At 30.3% G+C, this 25268-nt stretch overlaps 1 protein-coding gene across 3 annotated transcripts in view; it reads left to right on the forward strand.

Moving 5' to 3' along the window:
• The first annotated feature begins 7158 nt into the window (after nt 1–7158).
• The window catches only part of chas (chascon), an 87304-nt gene continuing 69194 nt past the window's right edge, over nt 7159–25268 (forward strand). For 2 of the 3 annotated variants that reach the window (XM_090108751.1, XM_090108752.1), the window contains exon 1: nt 20998–21160. Coding sequence is in view for 1 of the 3 variants with exons in the window: in XM_090108753.1 (XP_089964879.1) it covers nt 19333–19410 (78 nt within the window). In the remaining 2 variants the exon portion in view is untranslated. Of the gene's footprint in view, nt 7427–19312; nt 19411–20997; nt 21161–25268 lie in introns of those variants that run through there. The other variant, XM_090108753.1, reaches the window with a different exon arrangement.

Below are 25268 nucleotides of genomic sequence, written 5' to 3' on the forward strand. Positions count from 1 at the left end.
ATTCTACAGAGCATTTATTTTTTTTACATTTTGTATTGTTTATATTTTACTCTTGTTTGCTTATATTAAAAAATAATGTTACTGTTCTGGAGTTTTTTTATTAATAAGTAATGCCTTTTTCCTTTCCTTAAGTATAATTTCCCTCAATACATCCTGTTTTCTGGAAAATAATGCTTTAAATAAAAGCTTAATAAGTAACGAAAACAATAATAACTAGTAAGGAGATATAAGCGATATGAATTATATCATATGATATCGATTTTATTGTTTCTTCAATTCAATAGAATATTAAATACGTTCCTGTATATTCTAAATTCTATTTTTTATGATTTTTAGTTATTTTACGAAAAAGCATTTTAAAGTAAGATTTTCCTGTCCAACAAAACACTATTTACTTCGAAGTAAACAAGTTCCGAGCCAGTGCAATCAGATAAGCTAGTCATGTGCCTTTGATTGTAATCATTGTATGACAAATTTTGTGACGTGTTCATGAATCTGCATTTAAAAGCTCCTCGTAGTGTTTAAAGGATTGCTTAATATAGCTTTGAATAACTGTTTTAGTTATTAAATTTTTATAGGATGTGATGCACTTCATATAACAATAAGTAAGTATGAGTGAGTCTTGTAGAGTGGGTTTTAGTTTATCTAAGAAATTTTCTATAAGAAATTGATAGCTTTTAGGGTTTGATCAATATCGGATATTAACTGTGTAACACTCTTCCAAATTTAATGATAAAACAATTTTAAATTAAATTGCTTAAATTCTATTGCTGCTTTAAAATGTACGGAATTATACTGATTTTTGGAAATAGGTGCTTTTGAATACTATACACAATAATAAATCAAAAGGCAACTTTAATTCTCAAGTTTCAATTTTACGCGTAATCTGACATGATAAGTACCAATTTTAAAGGAAAATATTGTACTAACGGATGTCTTTGTTAAAAAGCATACACACTAAGAAAACAGACACAGTGAGTACATATTGTCCGAATTTTCCATTTTTAGCGTTGTTTGTATTGTATAAATGAGTCAGGTGAGATATCCCATTTTGGGGACCATGAAAATTTTAATCTTAATCATTTCTTATTAAAATTTGAACATGAATTTCTGCGTCAATATTGTCGACTGCTTGGTTGAACGCGCTATCTCGTTAACTATCATGGTTTCCGATCGAAAAATTTTATCGAAAATGTTATTTTCTATTACATAGTCAATCGAGGAAGACTATTGAAGATTTTAGAAAGGAATGTTATTTTGTGTAGTGTAGTATTGCAAATACATTATATTATAATCAAATAAGAAATTTCTCTAATACATATATTTTATTTGAAGCATCTATTATGTTCTTCAAATTTCATCTTATTGCGAGCTTACTGGCACTTGTACAGAAAATGTAAGTAATGTAAGAATTTTCATATTATATATTAATTATACCGATTAAAATCATAGGTATTATGTTACTAAATTCGAAGCAAAGTGTTGGTGTGCACATTAGGTATCTATGTTAATTATTCCTTGAATAGAATTCTAAAGTCTTAATATGTCATCAATTTACATCTTGCATTCCGATAGAAGCTGGTGGGTGGAAATCCTTGGAATAAAAATGACAAACACATTATAATAGAGTCATTTGAATACTTCCTTTATTATGTTTTATTTAATTATGAAGGAAAGTCATCGTCACCACAGAATCCATGAATATTTTACCTAGGTAGGGGAAAGGGGCCTAAAGTGGGAACAGAGCCTAAAGAGGGCACTCAGTATAGTATCGGAATTTTAAATAATGGCGCGCGCGCGACTCGTGAGCACGATCCCCACACCCCTCCCACCTCGCGGCAGTCGTTGGATTCGCTTGCGAGCACGCATTTACAAGCTGCAACAAATAAATGATTTTCGACGATTTTTGAAAAATATTGCAAGGTATGTAATATGTGTTCTTTTTATTTTGGTGTTTACAATCCTTTAATCAAAATTTGTTAGTTATTAAGTGGCTATCTGGCCATATTTTGGTTCTATAAAAATCCACGTGTCTAAAAATTTTGAGGTAGAATTTCGTCTGAACCTTTCAAATGTCGAAAAAGGCAAAGCGGGCAGGGTAAAGCGGGCACGCGCCCGCTTTGCCCCGTCCGCTAAAATGTTACCTACATTCTTTTGTTAATTTGCTTTTTCCTTTCAGATGACCGCTTATAAACGGCGTAAATATAAGCGTAAAACTTCACAAGCCTCATGGCAACGCTCAACTATGCAGCAAGCAAAACGAGAAGTGCAAGAGTTAGGAAAACCTGTCAAAAAAGTAACAACTAAATATGGGATTCCAAGAACATTGCAGACATCTTAAATTGGATTCGTGTAATGTAAAGCTTGGTAGGTTTACTACTTCTGTCTTTTCTACGGAACAAGAAATGGAGCTTTTGGAATACGTATTCCACATGGACTCTTTATTTTACGGGCTGTCTAAACAAGAATTTTTGGAACTTATATACCTACCTATTACATTATTTTAGGATTTATAAAAAAAAATATATATGAAATAATTGTATCGCTTATTAGAGACTAAATAATGATAGACTGTAAACAGGGCGTTATTTTTTAAATATTATTTCAGATATATCTGGAAATATTGTACCTAAAAGTTTAAAGCTCCTAAGAAGTTCCTTTGTTTCATATATTCATTTAAAAATAATTGTATGACTGTTTGAAATACATAACTTATAAAATATTTTTGTGTCTTTTACTCTATTTATTATTGTATATATTATTTGTGGCTGTATATTTTGAAATCTACTGTTTAAATCCAGGCCTGCCCGCTTTACCCAACTACTGCCCGTTTTGCCCTAAACGAAAGCCCGCTTTAGGCCTCCCCTTCGGGTAAAGCGGGCAATCTTAGGCTTTTAGTAATCTGTTAATAATTATTATATACTTTAACTTTTGACAAATTTAACCACTTAGCATTCAAAAGTATTTATTAATGGAACTTTTGGCAAAAAAATAAATGGATTAACTTCTTTTCAAACTTCATTTTTTTTAATTTTCCCGTAAGGTGCCCCCTTTGGGCCCATCTCCCCTATGTATTTCTTGTATAATATGAAATAAATTTAAACTCATTAAATTACTTATACTTAAAAATATAATGATTATAGAAGAGAGAGATATACCTGAAATCTGAGACCTAGTGACCTGTTTTACGGGATTACACCTACAGGCTTCAGCTTTCTACACCAAAAGCCTGTATGTGGTAATTTAATACCGATGCATACCGATACATGTGTATTGTGGAAAGAAATGAACGATTTATTTACTTATTCTATTCTCTTCGCTTTCGTGAAGTACTTAAAAAGTACCTTTATAATATTATATTATATTATAAATCTAAATATTTCCTTAGATACATTTACCACAGTCATTTACCGTGAAAACTATATATGTAAATTTCCACACAACATCAATAGATATTCGGATACATAGTTACTTACTTTTGGATTATGTTTAAAACTACGAATACAAAATTTGCATCAGTTGCTGATTTGAAATCTGAAAGAGGGCAATACGTTCGTCATATCCAAATCCAAACTAATAAAGTACAATTAATATGAAGGCTTAATACGTTCAAGCTTCACCTTCTGACTCACGCTGTTTATATCTCAATAACTTTTTATGGCACAGTTAGGTGCTAGTTGTGCCAAATTTGCACGTTAGCGAGCCCACACAACATTGTGTTAACTGGTTTAATAATATAATCCTGCGTTTAGCCTACGCGAGCCTTATATGGGGATCTACGTTTATCACCTTCCACTGCTACTACGTCCTTTAAACGAATTATTAATAGCTGGATGGTTCCGGCTCGGAAGCTTTAATGCTTTTCGGCTAATACATACTAATTTTAAGTGTGGCAGTTTACGCAATTTAATAGACTGCAAAATTTTATGTACAATTCGATATCGTAGTTGAATTGGAGTTGTAATTAAGATATTTAAGTGTTTTTTAGTTTCTTTATTACATTATAGATGTAGGTTAATAAGGAATAATTTAGTTATTGTCGAGTGGATTATTAAATCTTTATTTACATTCCAATCTGAGTGCGAATAATTCTGTATTATCTAGGCAATTTCTAAAATATATACTCAACTATATCCACGTATTAATTAAGTGTGCATAATATAAGCAGAATTTTCTTACTTTGTAATGTTTAAGTGCATTCCAATTTATTAGGTTTTGTACACTCAGTTAGAGCTAAGCCTGAGTGCTTTTACAAATAAATGACACATTCCATGAATACAAACCAACAATGAACACACAAATACACAAATATGGCAATATGTTTCTTGACTACGATTACACTATTATATGTATGGGGTGGGTAAGTATATATATACTTACGTGGGTAAGTGTATAGTATAGTAATCATCAATTTATGATATACTAGTCTTTGTTCACATACGTATATTATTTTACTACCTATTGGTGTACCTTTTAATTGGCGTAGCTTATAGTATTTATTCATCTCAATAATTGTATCACTAGCTGTAAGGTACCTTATCATAAATAAATAACTAAATAAATAAATAAATGATAAAATACCCCATCTAGAATTATTAGAATTTATTCTAATAATTCTATCCCCATATAGAATTTATTTTTTCCATTTATTAAAATATTCAGCGTGGTTATTTGTTTAAGCTAAGTTTTTACCTTCGGACTTTTCTTTATTTAATTACAAGTTGTTTGACTATGTGCGTAATAACTAGAGTAAGAAGGCGGATCTATTAAAATGCTATGCACGAAAATGAAGTTTTTTAGTTCCATGACTTGTTTTTGCCGGTCTTAATTGATTATAGGACTGCTTATTAATGTAACTACCTTTTTATATAAGAGATTTAGGAAAACGTAACGGCTAATATACATGTTTAATATTAAATTACCCTTATTAAATGAATTAGTGAACCGACTCGCACAGAAGTCAAATATTTTTAGAAGTTTAAAGAGTAAAAATCGAGTCTCTTGTATAATTATTTCGAAGTTGCACTGAAGTTTACTGGTAACATTTTTTTAAACCATTTTAATCAATTTTATGTTTTTAATTTACAATTGTTGGAATTTCAAGATTTTTATAAATTACAAAGGGATTATAAAAATAAAATTGCCATAAGTATCCATACGTTTTTTAATTTTCATGCAATGACTTACTTTACCTATAACATGAACGTGCCCACTAACTTACATTCTTTATTTAATTTTATTTATTTATGTTGAACGTTAATAATTTCAAAACAATTTGTAATATCGATGCACACGGTTAATTACATAAACTGTACAAGTTGCCTCAATTCAATCGATCATACATACGTAATAAAACAAGTTTTACGAGTAGGTATGTTCACATAAACGACTCAGCATTTGTTATTGAGATAAACATTGTCTTGCACCTGACATCTGAATGTTACAAGACGTCGTAACTCATAATTGTTATATGATGTATTAATGCCGCCTTCTGACAATTTAAAATGAATTATTATCAGATCTGGACCTTACAAAATACCGAAAATTGTATATATTATAGTGATAGGTTATGATGTTATAATGTATGAAATTATTGCTTCGTTTCACGCTAGATGATTCTAAATCTATATTTTAGTAGATAATTACTGTTTTCCCATTAAATGTTGTTTTGCAGTTGAAAATAAAGTAAGTTTTTGTGTACACTATTTTAAGAATTTATGTGGAGAAAAAATGTCTCTACATTCGCAAGATACAGAGAAAAAAACGTCTCTACATTTTTTTCTAGCAAATATTAATTACAATTATAATTTTTAACTATAAACTTGCTTGTACAAAAGTTCTTAAAAATCATCAAGCTATGAAATATTATATTTACCCATGTTTTCTTACATAGTATCTATGTACACACATGACTACAGTACACGACTATAGACATAATAGGTAACAAGAAAATTCCTTACGAGTTTGACGTACATACTGACCGTACCTTATGAACTATAACAATAAGTAATATCCAATGCGCATGAGCATGTGCGTTACATTATTGCATGCTACAAAAGGCTACAAATTGTAACATCATTATGAGTGGCGCCTACGCTTCATTGCTATGCAACTGGCCGAGGTAGATCAAACTCGACCCGCCTACCTGCTATTTCTCAAATACAACCTAATTTAATATTCCTATTTGGTCCTTGAATGGTTTACGTAATCTTTGCCTGATAATTTGAAACGTGTAAGGACTGAATGATATTATTTATCTATTCATAACAATAGTATTATTTATATTCATTATTATATTGGTGGTTATGTAAGACTAGCTTTATATTTAAGTATTTACCTTATTTAACACTTCTTGATATATATTCTCATAAATTATTTGTTATTTAACTGACAGACAATATAAAGAATAGGTATATTCAGAAGCTGTGAAACTACAGGCATAGCTATATTAAGTAGGTAAGTAAGATATTTCTAAATAGAAAATTTTATACAAGTAAGTATATTAACGCTCGTAATGTACATTAATACAAAGAAGAATAATAAAATCTTATTAATTTATGTATGTTAATAAGTTTGGCTTTACTACTATCTTATTATTACAATTAATCTCTACCTGGCTCTACCATATTGGAAACATAAAATATTTCCTGTTTAATTGTGCATATATCGCAAATGATGAGAGTAGAAATACGATTCTTATTTGAATGACATCGTTCGCCAACATTTTTTAAACATAATATGTACTACTTCTAGAGTCTTGTATAAATAATATGCCCGTCAAACTATTGACCGATTAAACTAGAAGAACAAACAAAGGCGTTATTCAGATCCTCATTTTTGGCTTGTATTGTTAAAACCAATATTGTCTTTACCTGACCCACTCAAACATTGACTGATACCACAAATATTAATCTCCGCTTACTAAAAACACAAGTACCTCCTAATTTTCTTTATACAGGTTCTCTGGAACCAGTCTTATCACTTGCAAGAATCCAGTTATTGAGCAAATTAAATATTAAATCACGTCCATAAAAAAATTCGACTTTTCGCTCCGAGTTGATTACGAATAAAATAAACATTTAAAGGTACGGCTTGTCCCGCGGCCGGTATGGTCTGCCCCCACTCTCGCGCAAACAGGGTGTATGACGCTTGTATTCTGTTTGTCATGCGTACCTCTACGCTTTAGTCATGTTGTATTGAACTCACCGTCGACCGCTCGTCTTCCATCGATTCGATAGCCGATACATTTACCAACTTTTCTCAATGAAAAGTCAGTGAAAAGTGCAAGTAACTAACGTAGTACGAGTTCAGTGCGAAACGTCTTGAAGTTGTTAAGTTTTCCCGTCGCTGTGGTCACGTGTTTTTCAGTGTTTGTTTTGTAAATAATAGTGTTGCGTAACGCGAGAAGAATATATTTCAGTGGCAGGTAATTTATTACATTCCATCTGTTAATCTGCATTTCAACGACTCTACCATTCGTATATGTATATATATTTAGTGATGCGTATCATGAGATTGATTGTGGCTAAATATATGAATATTGTAATTTATAAACGTGTCATTTCAGCTGATGATTAAAACAGAATAATTTTACATTTCTTTAAATTTTAATAGCCATTTCCATAATTAACGATTATTGACTTCTTGAAATGAAAAGTTAATAATAATTATGTTGAATTTATTTATACGAGAGTACAAAGAATCACGAGAGATGTTATTTTATCTGATGTAAAATAAAAATTTTATTCAAACCATTTTGTAAACGTTCCATAAGTTAAGATTAGGTATGACATAATACGTCAGTGGTGTATGGGTGTGCGCATATTATTATATTTAATATTTATTCAATGACGCACAGCGTTAACAAATTATTTGGTAGATTATATTTAGGCATCATTTATCACTCTTACTTGATATCTATTATCAAATACTAATGTATTGGCAAATATTAATCATTTGTGCAATGGATTCAAATGATCATTATGCCACTTAAGTATGTGGTAATAAATACAATATTTGGGCACTAGCCTACTGAGATAAAATATGGCCAGTGATATAATTATGAAACACTTAATCGAACGTTTGGTTATAATCAATACAAATCGTTAATGGAGTTGGCGCCAAACTTTACAGTTTTATAGTTTTATGAGTTCAATGTCAAAGAATAAAAAAGCAAGCATAGCCATTTTATAGCATTCCTTCCAATGTTTTTTCAATAAGGTACGTAAGAGTAATGTGTACGCGCGAAAAATATCAACCAACTTTTGCAGTGGAATAAACAGGACATAAAAAGTAGTTGCTATTATATGTACATTATAGACACATTTCCGGTCATGAGGACTAAGGTTTAAGGAAGACACGGCGGAAATTGCTGGTGTAAACATTAATGGTTATCAGAGAATAAAAACGTTAACATTCCTTGCAGAACATTCTGCCTTGCAAAACAATAAATTTCAACGATTAGGTGTTAAATAAAAGCTTATCTTTTCATCTTAACATCTTCTATTTGTTCTGTGCAAAGGAATATTTTTGTAGGATTCCTTATTTTGCCTGTATTTACTTATATAATGGTAGAAAAAAGGCATGTGGTTCGGGGTAAATAAGTACATATGTACTTCCAGAGAATATAAAGTAAGAAATTAATTTAATAATGATACCTATTCCGTTTTGTTAATAACAAGGCTTCAAAAATAATGGCCGAACAGACTGATAATATTTGACCACATGATAAAAGTTATTTACCACTGACAAATTACATATTAACACAATGGAAACATAAATTAATTCAAAATACTAATTTTATATTATAGATACATAAAAACAGGTAAGATACAACAGTAATTGATAAAATTATAATGATTTCCCTATAGCCTACACTGATATTGCCTTGTATACAATACCTAAATGTGGTTTATAATATATATCTAGGTGATTAATCTCTGTGTTTGCATACTTGGGAATAAATTAATGGTAAACGCAAAATCTATAATAGATTTAAATTAATTGATGCATATTTCAGTTGATATAAATTAAAACTCTGAAGTAGAAATCTGACTTTTATGAATACAAATGATCGTATATGCATGGAATTTTATTTCTAAACTTAAACGGTTTAGGTAATAATATTGTCACGCAGTTAACAAACTCCTAATCGTAATTATAATTGACCAAATATACCTAATATTAAGAAGAAAAAGAAAGGTTAGAGCTCAAAGTATTAGTGTCGCTTTTTAAGAGTAGGTAGATATATGTATAGGTACCTAGATAAAATTACCGAGAGAGATATTGTAAATTTTAATATGTATTAGAACAGAGTATACATACACCACATAATATACGACCATCGCAATCACATCCATAAAACATTTAAATTGAATACATTTTCATGTCGCTACATAATTGTAGCCATTGACTTTGATAGAGGTAAAAAATTGCTGCAAAAAACGAATTGTCTTGGACATTTATAGGCGTTATTATATTAAGATTGAAGTATAATGACAGGTATAGTTTTTCAGTTGCGCCTACGCATGCTTTGTTTTGTTTCGGACTAGCTTTGATACTGTTATTTAAGAGCAATGCTCCGAATGAGTAATTTTATAATACTTGTTTAATAATGAGTAGCTATGAAAATGTATATGCGTGGGAATTAATTTGAAGTTATTTTATGTTCTATTATATATAATTAAATATCGATCGGTAGGTACATATTATTACAAATTGATTTAGCTTTTATTAAAGGACCTCTATCGTCGAAAGGATTAATATAGGATAAGGTAGGAAAAATTCGAAACAATGGGGAATATGAAAAAACGCATAGACGCCAATAACGAAAAAAAAGTAAAAGTCACTTCTTATTTTTACTTAAAAAAAAACTCTATTTTAAGTGTCGCGTAAATTCTACATTTAGCGTAAAGAAGATGTTAGTCATTACATCCTTGATTTCATAGAAAATATCCCATTATGATTCACTATCCTGGTAGTGTCACATAGTGCCTTCAGTTCAATGTTGTGTCACTGTACTATGCAATAATAGGAAGTACATAGAACTGTCTAACGCGATAAAATATTTATAAGGAAATTTGTCATCAAGTATTTGCAAAATTCTATGGTGTTGATAATTTCTTAATCTAACAAGGTGAATAAGGTTATTGCTTTCATGCAACGATCGTAGCACACTTGAGCTTTTTTTTAAATAAATTTTACTTTTCGGTTGTATTCGCTCTATGATTGTAAATTGTATCTAATGTAATAATTATTATTGTGCAGTACATAGGAACTGAATGAACCTTTATTCTATAGTTATTCAGATTTTTAATGGCTTTTTTCGTTATATTACCATATGACACATAGTAACCAGGTTAAAGCAATTAACGTTTTTTTTTATATTTGGCATAATAAGTTTTTTTGCGAAGACTGATGTTGCTGCACTGTTGACTTCATTCTGTAAGAAAATATTTGATTAATAAACGACCTTTATCAGAAGATCTATTTAGCGTACGTAATTATGTTGCAATTACCGTAGACTTGTAAATGTAAGTACAGAGCCAGACCAATTAAATAATCAAGGTGTGGTTAGATATCCTGTCTAAATACCAGGTAAAATGTATTAAATTCCAACGTAATTTTATCCACAGCCATAAGCACTCCATAAAAACTTGCAAATAGTCGCTTTTTTAAGTTTAAAGGTTTGAACCATGTTTGGTAAGTAATTAACAAATGCAATTAAATATTCAAGTTTTTATTAGGTCAAAATGCTTTATTGAATTAAAAAACCTATTAGATTATTTTCATTAAAGTAAATCCTTATTGGGACAGAATAATTAATGCAAATATTCTGCCCAAATATGGACTCATTACTTATATACTTAGATCGTTTGTGTTTCTTCTAGATTATTTGCTATTAATTATTGAATTTGTTAGAATCTTTGCTTTTAATAGTAAAACACATTTAAAACTATCATTTAAACAGGCTACGTAACAAAGGAATCATAATTATAAAATTGTTACATTTTTCGTATTATTATATTAGTATTCGCGACATCATTTCTTTTTTTCAATGGATAATGTTTAAAATTATTTAAAAGTTCGTATATAACCGTGCTACGTGCGGTCCTAAATCGCATAAATGTCAATACAAAATCTATTAGATAACAGTTTTATAATAGACAAATTAAAATAATTTCAATATCACCGCGACAATTCTGTTAAGTAAGTCGTTTCCCTCCCCACATTATGAATTATTTATATCTCCACGAACTGACAATTTATAAACACCAAGGACAGATCTAAGTTCATGTTTGTTTCATAACCGTGAATATTCTTTGTAAATCGTGACGTGTGATGAGTTTGATAGTGAGCTTGAGAGATTTCGCCCTTTATATTCACACCGCGTATTTCAGTATGAATTCAGTGGCACGAATGATAATAACAGAGGTTGGCAGCTGACCCTAGACGACAAGGCCTTTGCCGTGCGCGCGGAATTCGGAACACAATCTTGTTGTCATTGAAGCCCAGTCCAGCTGCTTTATGGCCTCATATGCTTCTTTATTTGTAATGATCTGATAAATATGGTCCGGTGCTTTTATGGGCATGATGGATTATCGCAATTTGCTGTGAACTGTGAAGTCAGGCAGTTGACTTAATTTAAGGTTAACGAAATTCCGGCAGTGTACAATTATTATGTTGCTAATTGAAGGTGGAATGTTTTTATACTGATCAAGACTGAAAATAAATATGCAATAAAGGCATAAAAATAGATTAGGCATATAAAATATATGAATTTCCATTCATCACATTCTTTTTACATTAGAAGAATGCTATTTTTGCGTGAAAAATCATACCCAAATTATACATAAGTGTACATGCAATATCATACTATGTACCACAACTAAATAACCTTTATGAGGAGGAAATTAAGAATTTTCTGCTTAAATAATCATTGCAAAAAATCCAAAGGTTACAATTATATAAACGCCTTACCGTTGTAAGAACTTGACCGACATTGGAGGCCGTTGTAGAGTGACATCGGCTGAATAATAAACAAGTTAATTTGGGTATTATTTGCCAACAGGGACATTATTATATTATTATCGTAGTAAAAATATTGTTTTTAGTAATTTTTTTTTGAAAAGCTAATAATGTTTTATCTTACAATACTAGAAATATACTGCTATACATTGAAAAGAATGTTTAATATTTGATATAATAGAAATACTAAATATAATATAGATAAGGTAAAGTCCTAAAAAAGGGAATACTATTTTTAACAGTATTAGTGTTGTAAAGAAAATGCTTAGGGATTAGCTTTGTGGAATTTGCATAGTTCCCCAACGACCTATTGTAGTTTCTTACGTAAAACTACGAAAAATTATTTTTATCATAGATATTAAAATAAATTATTGATTATTGTGGTGTATATTATTGTATATTATTACAAAATCTTTTGTATATTTTTTTTGTAATATAGAATAAAAAATTTACAAAAGACGCATAATATTTAAATAAATCACATTTAGATATATACTAATATTACTTTTTTCTTCCGCGTTCTCATTGTTCATACTTCTTCCCACGCTGCATTATAAATTGTACCAGTATAAAAGGACCCGTGCTTTAAAACTTTTTATATTAAATCACGGTTCAATGAATGTGGTGATGCGTTTCATTTGAGAAAACCAGTTGTCAAAATATTTTATATAATAATCTCTTGAAATACGATCTGGGTAGCTTACTGAAGGGGCCGACAAATAATGATGTAATTTACGAACGGTTTAAAAACTTTTAATTAAGAAGTCTTGAAGTAAGATGCGTTTAAGATAATTTTCTTGTAACTGGTAAAGTTCTTGTGATTTCATACTAAGTACTATGTTATATGCATACCATAAAGTATACAACGTAGAAAAATAAATAAATTAATATATTTACATCGTAATAATATTAAAAGTTATGTCGTGAACTTGAATACAAAAGTTCTAAAAGTTTCGATTTAACAATATGTTTTCAAGAATCGTTATCTTATATATAAAATTCTCGTGTCACAATGTTAGTCTGCATACTCCTCCGAAACGGGTGGACCAATTCTCATGAAATTTTCTGTGCATATCGGGTAAGTCTGAGAATCGGCCAACATCTATTTTTCATATGTACCACGGGCGAAGCCGGGGCGGACCGCTAGTAAGTTAGATGACATATTGGTTAGATAATTATTATCCATAGGCGAAGAAACAATTAGGTTCCATGCATATAACGATAAGTAGGGTTTCGGTGTAATCTGTTTAATTTACCTTTAATTTCAGTATTTTAAGACTACTTTCAGCGTATTTACCCTTAAACTCCACGTCTATAAAATAAACTAAACCAATTTTTTGCAAACCAATATCATAAAGTCCTGTTTCCAGTCCAGCAATTAAATTCCTAAAAATGTATGCATTCCAGTTACAGTTATAAAATGTAAACAAAGATGGAATAACGGGAATAGGAATAATTTTTTTTCAATATTTTATCAAGAAGTCAGTTACTAGTACATAAGTAGTTTTATAAACACTGAAAGACTGTTCGTATCAACGACCTTCAGTATCACTAGATCGCTAACCAATCGAGCAAGTAAATATTTTCGACCACCTCGATAAAATTTGTTTCACATGAACAAACAAAATTATGAATAACTTTGTAATTTCACGTTTTAAGATTTAAACGATAAAAGAGTCACGTAGCGTAACGTTTTTATTTACTTCATAGACTTAAGTCGTCTTAAGTCTTTGTGTATTATCAGATTGTTTATTTCTAGTCTATTTTACGAGTTTGTGTTAATGTGAATAATGTGTTTGGCATAATTTAGTACACCTAGATAACATTTTGAAAAATACCCATATAATTATACAGTTTCGTTATAATTTATCCTGTTCTTTAAAATAAGTCATAGTATATTTTGTTCAATTTATATCACTTAAGTTGTTGCTTTTTCGTTTTTGTAGATGGGTGGATTAAAATGATACAGTATCCATTAGATTTTATGTTACATACGTCAACAAAATTTTGTACTGTTCCACTCTGAGATATTATTGAACTAGACAACTGCTATAGCTGAATATTATTAACATTAATTAATCTTATACACGATCGTATATCGATAAATTGAAATCAACATAACTAAAAACTATAAGCTTACTTCAAACTTGATTATTACCATTAATAACTCGCAAAAAACCTTTTAAAACCTGATTTTTGACCATATACGTCCTATTAATTTATGTAGCACCATAAAAATTGCATCGTAAAAAATAAATTTACGGTTTTAACACGAGAATGATGTTTTGAAACTGGCAATACATTTTTTATAATATTTTCCTTATTAGGACCTATATCTACCTATAATCATCGATTCCAAAAGTCTATTGTGCGATGCCTTATGAATAATTCATGGCATGAGCCAGAATCTGATATCGAGTTTACGAGATTTGAAACCACACGGGACTAACAATTCGAATTTGGTGTACGCAATTTAATGTTCAATTTGGTATTGCTCGTACAATGAATTAGTATCTATGGATTTCCAGGATTCTGCTTTATTTGCGATTACAATTCACAAACCACTATCTTGTGTTTGGATTGGAATACGTAATATGCGTATGGAATACGTTGTTTTGTTTAAAATAATTGTTGAATTTTAATCGTGTACAAAATGTTTAAGTGGGGACATTTTGTGCGCGTAATTTTTGCTCTATGTAAAGTCTTATAAATTAACATAGCGTATTAACAATACTGGGATAAAGAACAAAATCTCAATTCGTAGATGTATGTTTCAGCTTCTTAGATTGATTTATATAAATAACTATACTAGGTATTATATGATATAACATTTATATGGCGAATCTTTCAAATCAATTAAGGTGAAAAAGTATTTTAAATTTTTAACTGTTTTGTTCTTTCAAATGTCAGACCGATAAGGCAAAAGCCTCTAAGATTGCAAGAAAATTACCAATTGTTCGACCTTCGTGGTTAATTAGTTTGCCGATACAATTAACAAACAGTCCCTCAAGACGAATTACGTCAAAAGTGACTCCTACGCACGGACAGTAGTGGACAGGAATTCTTTGTACATTTCTCATTGGTTTTGGGATTGTGAAATTTGTATGTTTATTTGAGTGGTTTGCGCGATTGGAATGTATTGCAGTAATGGTGATATTCAGTTACCGAATGGTTTGACACACATAGTAATTCTAGGTTGGTAAATAGTGAATATAGATTTGTTTATATTTGCTTTTCTACATAACACGACCAATAAACGACAGTATGAATGTTTTCGTAAAAGTAAAGGTGGTCTCTACATATTTTTTTAACGTACTAGCTAAATTAAATGATGAACGGTACATGAGGAATAATTTATTTCCATAAAGTAAAGGCGATGCAAAAAAATTCTATAAATCAAGTAGATTGCGTGAGATTGCGTTCTATCTTATTATAAACAGAAGAACCATTAAATACATAATACCTAAAACAATCACATTCAAAATCTAATCTAAATCGTCTAAATCATATGAAGCATAAACTTGAACGCCTTAGAATCTAAGAAAACTTGTATGCTATTGTGAAGTTTGCTAGAAAGTGTAGGCGTCGTTACTTTAAGAAACAATTACTTTTGCGGTCCTTGCCCTGTCAAAACAGCAGCTCCTCCTTATTTTTATTAAATAAAAAAGAAACACTCATTAATGAGGACATCTCTCAATTTTGGGGACATCACTCGGAAATAAAAACGAAATTTAAAAGTGGGTTATGCGAAGGTTTTTTTGGCAGACTCCCTGCATGTGGTTTTAAGAAAGTATGTTTTACAAGTTTCCTTTCTAGGAGGTCAGGCGGGTATTGACTCATCGTTGTTTCGTATGGGTGGCACGTTTATATCGGATTCTTCAATCACCATTCGTAAATGATCGTGCTTTATTAGCTTTGGCAGGTGCAAAGATGTTGCGAAGTAATTTTGCTTTGATATTCCATAAATACGCTTTGTCGAATCCTTCTAATATTATAAATGCGAAGTTTGTATGTTTGTTTGTTTGTTACTTCTTCACGCAAAAACTGCTCTACCAATCTTCATTAAATTTGGCAAACACATAGATGATAACATGATTGGTTTTATTCCGAAAATCCTACGGGACCGGGAACTATGCGGGTTTTTCTTTGACTACGCGGGCGAAGCTGCAGGCGAAAAGCTAGTTATACATACATATTCTTATTTCCTAATGTGTGGTATATTTTAAGCATTTAAGTACATATTTCAGTAGTGCATAACAATTTTAGCAATCTAGTTAAGTGCCAAATAAGCAGCGAAAGTATTGATTTTAAATACACTTTGTACATAATTTATTCAATTAATACGAAATAATTGATTGAACCAAGTCTTTTGTAAGTCAATGGATATATTAAATTTTTTCAACGTCTACATGTAAATACTTTAAATTAGAAATCTCACGCAATTGTGTGAAGATTGCCTATAATGTACATACCTTATTAATTGTAAATTGTAATTAGTAAAGAAACATCAAATTACATTAATTTTTGCTCTACCTTCTATATGCGCATTAAAACATTTGAAATTGTTTTTCATTAATACAGTAAGCAAAAGTTAATCATATTTTCGTAGTCGGTATTTCAAATGAAGATGTTTTCATATTGGTTGCATCTTAATAGTTTTAACTTTATGATGTCGAATCTTTCTGCGTTTATTGACCTACTAAAAGTTATGAATACCTACATTTTAAAAGCATATAACATATTGATATGCATTGTAAATTATAAGTACATAGATGTATTTAAGAGTTATAGAACAATTTTTAGTTGTTATGATGTTATTGTTTTGTCTGATCAAACCAGCATATCCTAAAATTATGACTAGGCATTTGGTCCTCGTGTATGCGTAGGCAATACGCATATATTCCAGAACACAAGTACAATTTTACTACTGTTTATGATAATTACTTATGTATGGTGTGTTGCACTGTGCACAGGTGTAGGCCATATTTCGTCAGGTGTATCTAGGAACAAATATGGGCAGATGATAATGAAATGGTGATCTAATTGTTATTACCATGTTATTACAATTGATGTAGTATTTACGATAAAGAATACTTAGTTCAAACATTATGTTTTTTTAACATACATAATTGATAATACAGATGAGTCCGTTGTAGGAGACAAATGAATACAATTAAAGTGTACCTACTTAATAATCGTAATTATTTTATAATTCCGGGTAATGTCGTGACTCTATAGTGTAATAACTGAAGTATTTCCTATTGTTCTGTATTTTGTATTCAGATCGTAAGTAGATCGGTTTACGCTAAATGTTAGCGGAATAAATATAACCTTCTACGTCTTGGGCGGAATACAAAATAATTATTTCGCGTTCTGACCCTACATCCGTGATGTAATCAGTAGTAGTATGATATCTACGTAACTAATTGTATATAAGAAAAACCTAAGAATTCTGTTCTTTGATTGATAATAACGCCTACTCAATTACCGATATTTATGTAGCTATGTGCAGAATCTTATGAAAGACATTTCATTTCAATTATTTGATACATTTATACAAGGAATAAATAAGAGTTGGAGTCTAATCAGAGTATAACTTCAAGCGTAGATTTAAGTGACAAGAGGTTTTAAAATGTTTAAATATTTTACATATTCCTCAGAGAAAAAAAATCCTTTAAACGTCATGAAATATCCCGGCTCTACCCGAGTTATACCGGCATAAGCTACGCATACAGGTATAAATTAAGCTTTATTATTTTCGAGCTCAATTGGTATAAACAAATAAAATTAAATTAACCCGTTAAAATATTACCATAGGCAAGTTAGTAGTTAGTACAATTATTTCAATATTATTATAGCATCTTAATACCGGTTCGAGCGTAGTTAATTGATAATTGAGCTTTTTAAATACAAGTAGGATGTGTACTTTTAAATAATTGACATTACACATGAATGCAATTATATGAAACAGGAAGTCACGACGTCATGGATGTGTCAAAGGTCAGATTTCCTTCCAAGTACAATGAGGACAATGATCGCCGCTTCATTATTTGCAAATCAATTACTTATTTCTGTGTTGTTTGAGTCAGAGGATTTATAGATGTGATATAAAATATAGATCTTAATTATCAAAGAATCATTAGTTTGTAAGATCAGTCTATAAGATCAACATTGAAATGGATTTGATTATGTAATCTTTATTTATGAAAACACAAAACATTACCACAGTATTACAATATATTTCCTACATTATCTTATGTTTGTTTACAATCTTTCTAGATTTATTTTCAAGAGGTTTAAATAAAAACAATTTTAAATGTCTGCTCATTAAATATGTCAAGGGATTAAAAAAAACATGTAAACAAACATTTATGTTCGCATCAGAAATTTAAATAATTAAATTATATCTTCAATGTAGAGTCTTTGAATTTTAGTTCGAAACATTTGTCCTAGAATTACCAATGTCCACGACTAAGGTCCACGATATGTATACATACATCGTGTGACAATGTTATATTTGTATTACGTCACAGAACACATCGCGAAGATCGGATTATTGAAAACGAATGTCTGTACAAACACTATTTCTAAACGCTTTCCATTGAAGCACTCAATAACACATGTTTTGTGGTTAAATTGCAACGGTGATAGGTTACGTGTTTTTATAATAACACTAGCTGTGCCCGCGGTTTTACACGCATTACTTTGCTCTTATTGGCACATCTTAGCGTGCCTATAGCCTTATAGACTTCGATAAATGGACTATCTAACAGTGAAATAATCGGTCCCGTGGTAAGCATGTTCTAGCAAACAAACAAACTCTTCAGCTTTATAATATTAGTATAGATTAATATATTGCAGAACATGTGAATTATTTTATACAAAAAGAAACAAACATTAACACAAAGACCTCGAGAAATCTTATGTTTTTAAATCGCCACACCTGCTTTTATGGGTGTAGTAAACATAATTATAGAACTTGATGAATAGATTATGTGGTAACTATGAAATATATAGAAATAAATAACATAATTTATATAATTTAAAATTAAGTTTCCTCTATTATCATAACTTCACTAAAATTATTTATTCTATATATTAAGTTATAATGTGAAAAATATAATAACAAAAATATAAAATTTATTAAATAAATTTTTAAATAGAAAAGTTAATTTATTATAAAAACTAAATCTTGAATGCTTATATCAACTGCATATCATTATACCATTACAAAAATTTTCATAAAATTTAACTACGTATTGTAAAAAATAAAATCTTTTTCCAGGTATCCAGTGATGCGCTGACATGCCCATCACGGCGTTGCAACGTGAAACAGCATCTGTGTCCCCCGTCAACCCTTCGTATGAAGAGGCCCTGGCAAATGTAAGCATAATTATAAATAACAATTATAATTGTTATAGGAATAAAAGAAATGCTATGTGTTGTAGAGCATGTGAATGTGTGTGTGAAAGCAACGGTAAGAACCACCGACTAGAGGATTTGTGACATAATTACAGTAACTTTAAAATTTATCAGCACATTATTGCATTAATTCATAGAAATCGGTTACAAAAATGTCATAAAGAAACTGGTATGGCCAAAAACTAGAAGTTCGATCACATAATACTTTCTACACAACGTAAAAATCGTTGTGCTTAATTTTTCTCTTCTGGCCAAATTAAAAAATGTGGACCAATGGATGATGATGATGAATCAGTTTCTTATTAAAGCTATAAATTAAAGAGGTTGCAGAAATAATAAAATATTTAAAGAAATAGGTGAATGCAACGAAGGAGCGGAGAAAGTAGTCTTTGTTAATTTGCGTGTAAAGAAAAACAGAAAGTGTTTCAAGAATTTAAAATGTAATTGAATAAATTAAGAAAGAGCAATTTTTATTAGACATATAAGTACGAGTATATTATACACCGATAATCATTATCGTAAATAGTATAGGATAGTTTAAATTCAAATTATTATTTTTTTACAATTGTTTTAACAAAAATAAGTTTTAGTAAAAGAAAACTTACTTATTAGATTAATGGTAGAATTTAACAGAGATATAGCATGAGGTTAGGAGTATTAAATGTATGTAATTGTAACATTATCTGTAATCTTTTAATAACACAGTGTGAAGACAGCGGTACTTAATTACTGAGCGGCCGCCTGTAGCGCCTACTATAAAATGTAGCTAAATTATTTCATTTATTTTTACTATTAACTGTATTATAATTATACTTTAAGACGTGATCCTTCTGTATGCTTTGTATGTGTTTTATTCACTGTAAATATTCAATTAAAATCATAGTTGTCAAGTTGTATTATGCATAATTATATTTGTACCTTGTTATATCGTTTCTACGTGAGGTACATAAAGATGTGAAAATGGATATCTATTGCTAAAAATACCATAAATATTATATATATATTTACTTTAAAATATAACTGTAATATAAAAAAATAAGATACATTTATTCTAATTTATTTCAACCTTAATAAAATATTGTTTCCTTTATTTGATTTAATATCGAAAATATTATAGACGCTTATTGCACTGCAATGTTACAAAATGTCCTTATTTATCGAATTTAGCAAATTTTAAAAGCAAACGAATATTTCATTGTGCAATAAAGTATGTAACCTTAATTTGCATACGTTTGTCGCTAATCATCTATTACCTCGAGTCGCAATTCACATGCCACTTGAATATTATTTTCTTAAAAAAAAACGATTAGTTTTTTACTTTTGTCTTTTTTGCTTCGAAGATTGTTACGTCACGTAAATAATATATAAAGAAAGCGAATTCTAAACCATAGGATCTGAGATAAATAAAGTAAGATAGAAGCAGCTACTGCGCTTCTACGTTATCACAAGTTACCTCAGATTGCTCCATTGTGCGAATGGAAAATGTTCATTATAAGGCAAGCGGACATGTACTGGCTGGTACAATTCACTTGCATACAATGGTTTAATATTTTAGTATAGTGCAGTTAACAGCCTCAGGCGCGCGGTGATTTCGCGTATACACATTTCACAGAAAAATTACGTTTCAGTTAGCATTGTGACAGTTAATAGTGCTTGTGTTTAAGTGCTGTGTAACAACGTCACGTGGATTTATAGATTTAATATTATCTAAGTATTTAATTGTTTTATAAATGTACTATTTGTTCCAGTTTATGATACGGTTCTTCAAATAGAAATTAACGGCTCGCGTGTGTTACGTTCATTAAATTATAAACCTTGGTTATTTTATGGAGATCGATGTTATTGTGTACTTAGCGAGTGTTTATCTTAATAGTGTACTCACGACTACGCTATTACGGCTACCGATTTTATACAAATAAAATTATTGCGTTATTGATTTTTCTATAGGTTACGATTGCATCATGTGGTTTATTTTTATTAGGTGTAGGTGTATAATATTATTTAACAGAATACATTCGTTATAATTACAATCAGCGTAAATCTCAACTTACGTAGGGCGAAACATTCTATCCATCTTTAAAATTTTATTATCTCTTATAATTTTCATTCACACGTGTGGTTTGAGCACTACTTGGATTTATTAAAATTTGTTTATTTTTAGTGATCCATTTTATCTAACCTAATAAGTTTTGCATTGGCGAAGATAACAAAGATTTTCTTCAATTTTCAACCAACAGATCTGTAATTTAACTTATGTAACTCAGATGTTTTGTTAAGAAATTCAATCTATTTCAATAATATTTTGATTGAATATTTAGAAATTATTTAATGCCTATGTAATGGAAAATGAATTCACGTTTCTGTTACAGCAGAATCGTGCTACTATTGTGTCTCTAGGGATAAAATTAAAATACTTAGTGCGTAAAGCGAATCCAATATAATAAAGTGTTGAATAACGATTTGCGATAGTGTACCTACACTATCAAAAGAAATAATTGAACCAAAACAACGCTGTCAATGGACAATGGACAAACAATACCTTTCCATTCAGTGAGAGTCTTCATTGTGTGAAGCGATTTCATGTGGTAATTACTAATTAGTTTGAAAATATTTGGGAAAATATACACACATTATTTTATGATTTTTTTTATAAGTATATCTGGGATAACGTAATCAGATAGAGCGAAACCATTACTTTTTTAGATTTGAGTCTCTGCATTATATTTTTTGTTTATGTTTGTGGATGCTTTATCTATACTTACAATTATATAAAAACAAAGAAAAAAATGTATCTAGAAAATTTCGCCAGCTTTTTCTAGTAGATAGTATATTTTATCTAAAAATGACGCACTTGTTTCGTGGGCCTTAAACTATAAACAATGCATGATACAATAGGATTTGAATGAAAAAAACTTGATACAACTCTGAATCCCCCAAGTTATGGATTGAACCATAAATTGATATCAACCCATAAGCATATCTACATTCATGGCTCTACATTTATATACATTTAATCGCAGCTAAGCTCAAATATTAAACTTATTACTTGTTAGTTGTTACATCAAAGAGGAAAAGTCACTCCTCCTTCTTCATTAATTGCCCCATACACATACATCATTGAGTAACACCATAGATTCGCATAGATGTTAAAAACTCGTGTGAAAAGCGTTATTTCGTAGTAATGCTCAACTAATTTATGCTATCCTATAAATCCACTCAAGAGTCGTGTCTAGAACATTTTCTCACACTTTACCAAGTACGCAAAGCGACACGGATTAAGTAATATGCAATTTGTTCATTGATCAGGGTTACGCAATGCCATAGAATGACAATTTAAGAATAGCCGGCTCACCTTGCCGCGTGGGAGCGCTGTACCTACTGCCATAGTATAAAGATACTACCGCGTTTGCAATCTTTTTATCAACTGTTTATTTGGTAGAGTAGTTGACGCGTGAGCGTAGCGCGATGGGTCCTGGGTTCGATTCCCGGTGGAGACGAAGAAAAAAAAAACTCCGTCTGGTAGGACACAGAAGGTTGGTCACCTTCTTGTCCCTAAAGAAGATCGATCAATGAAACCACAGAACATATTATAAAGAGAATGAAACAGATGTATAAATGCATCTGCACCTTACCCCTCTAGGGGACATGGGATTTCAATTTTTTTTATTGTGATAGTTTAGTCCCTTGAAGTAGAAGGATCGTGGAGTCAGTTTGATGGATGAGCTAACGAATGAACCGTTTTTTAAACTCGAATTCGGTGGGACCGCAAGCCACAGCGTTTATCAGTTTTGATCAATATGAATTCGAGTTTCTGTTAAACCACTATATTTATGTGTTATATGTAAATATAAAAGATATTTGTTTAACAAAATTAGTGGAAGTTTTCACGTAATATAATTTTTGTTATTTTATTACATAGAGAAAGCTACTATCGATTACATTAATCAATTTTTATAAAATACTAAACCGCCTCCACATTGTCCAAATTCAATCAAATTTAAATGAGACAACATGTGAGGTTAATGCAGTAAAAAAAAATTGATAATAAACACAAAAAAATATAATACAGTCGAATGGAGAACCTCATTTTTTGAAGTCGGTTGAAAAGTATTATAATGATGACGAACGAAAGTTGCGAAATTGTTTTAAAAAATGTAACTGAATCCAATCTCGGATCGTAAGCGATACCGTCCCCGGTAGTTACATTTCCTATCAATCAAACGGTGAGATAATAAAAAGTCCGCCGAAATATCAAATTATGGTTAATTTGATATTATCGGCCGTGGAGGATTTGTTGTCAATTTATTTTTAAACGAAAAATAAAACTCATTTATATTAGGTATCAATTTGTTTCTATATATAATATCATTGTGTTTGATTTGAGACTGTTGAATATTGATATAATGTGGTATAAAAGATTTTGTGATCCTTCTAAGAAGCGCTTAGAATGTTTTTGTAAATTATTAGTGCTTTGTGAATTTCCCAAATTTTGTAATCTTAATCTAGGCTTTATAGAATAATATCAAGTGTTTTAATATGATGCTTTGTTTGTAAAACTAAATTAGTGATTATAAAAATTGCATGATATATGAAACAAAATCTTACTATAACTCATTTGAACTAATTTTAATCCATTACCTATTATTATGTATTCTTTGTCTTGACTAACCAATGCAATAATACAATGTGCGTGCGTTACAGTATTAATTTTTACTTAATTACCATATTATTCCAATATCATGATCAAATTGTACCTGTCATAGTTAATTATGTAATTAAAATACAAGTATATGAACTAATTTATAACTATTATTATATATTACTAGCGGTCCGCCCCAGCTTCGCCCGTGGTACATGTTTACGTTTTCTCTACATAAAAACCATCCTCGTACTTCAAGGAATATAATAAAAAAATAATTATCGAAATCGGTTCAGCCGTTCTCGAGTTATGCGCTTACCAACACATTTTGCAATTCATTTTTATATATAAGAGAAGATTATAGTGTACTTACTCAATATTTTTGATTAGATACGTTCTTTTGAAACGAGAGACGAGTGAACAAATTAAAGAAAGGCTCATTGAAGATAAACGAAATGACGTCAATATCTTCAATTACCTGTCCCCTTTCGGTTCGGCACTATAATCAATGGATAGTGACGTCACAGAATATTATGACGGTATACCAGCGGCCATATAAATTATAAATCTTCTTGCCTGCGTCATTAAGTTCTGACTTTACGTCTGCGCTCCGTATATATTTGAAAAACTTCCTTCTAAAGCTGTAATTTTAAACTTACTCTTTTCTTCTTCTATTTGTAATTTACCGATACATATGATTTTTGGTATATCCTCATCGTATAAAAATCTTTATATTCGAGTCTTGCATAAACAAATTGACTAAAACTAAGTCATATTATTGTCCCTTACGTTGTACCGTGAAACCTTTAAGGAACTTCGTAGTGAAAATATTTCTTAGATTTTTCCACAATACCCTATACGTTAACCACATCAACCCAATTTACTGATTGAAGGTTCGCCTCTATTTCCAAATGATTTCCACATTAATTAAAGTCTTCAATATACTTTAATCTTAACATATCGATGCCACGTACTTACGTATCGTGTAATTAGGCAAAGAAGGCACCTTGAGATGGAGAGCGCCTGTCCGTGACTCTTGGATATCCGATACGGATCAGTCAAGCGCGAGCCTCTGGTTACTAAAACTATAAGTTGATGTATGTACATACTGAGTTAACTTTGACATACAAATTATACGTAACTCGTTGATATTATGTCGTGATTTAAGAAAAATATAGAA

This window comes from Colias eurytheme, chromosome 13, assembly GCF_061535395.1.
Source record: "Colias eurytheme isolate Ceu_HAF_F1 chromosome 13, ilColEury1 Martin Lab GWU primary, whole genome shotgun sequence".
NCBI classification, from domain to species: domain Eukaryota; kingdom Metazoa; phylum Arthropoda; class Insecta; order Lepidoptera; family Pieridae; genus Colias; species Colias eurytheme.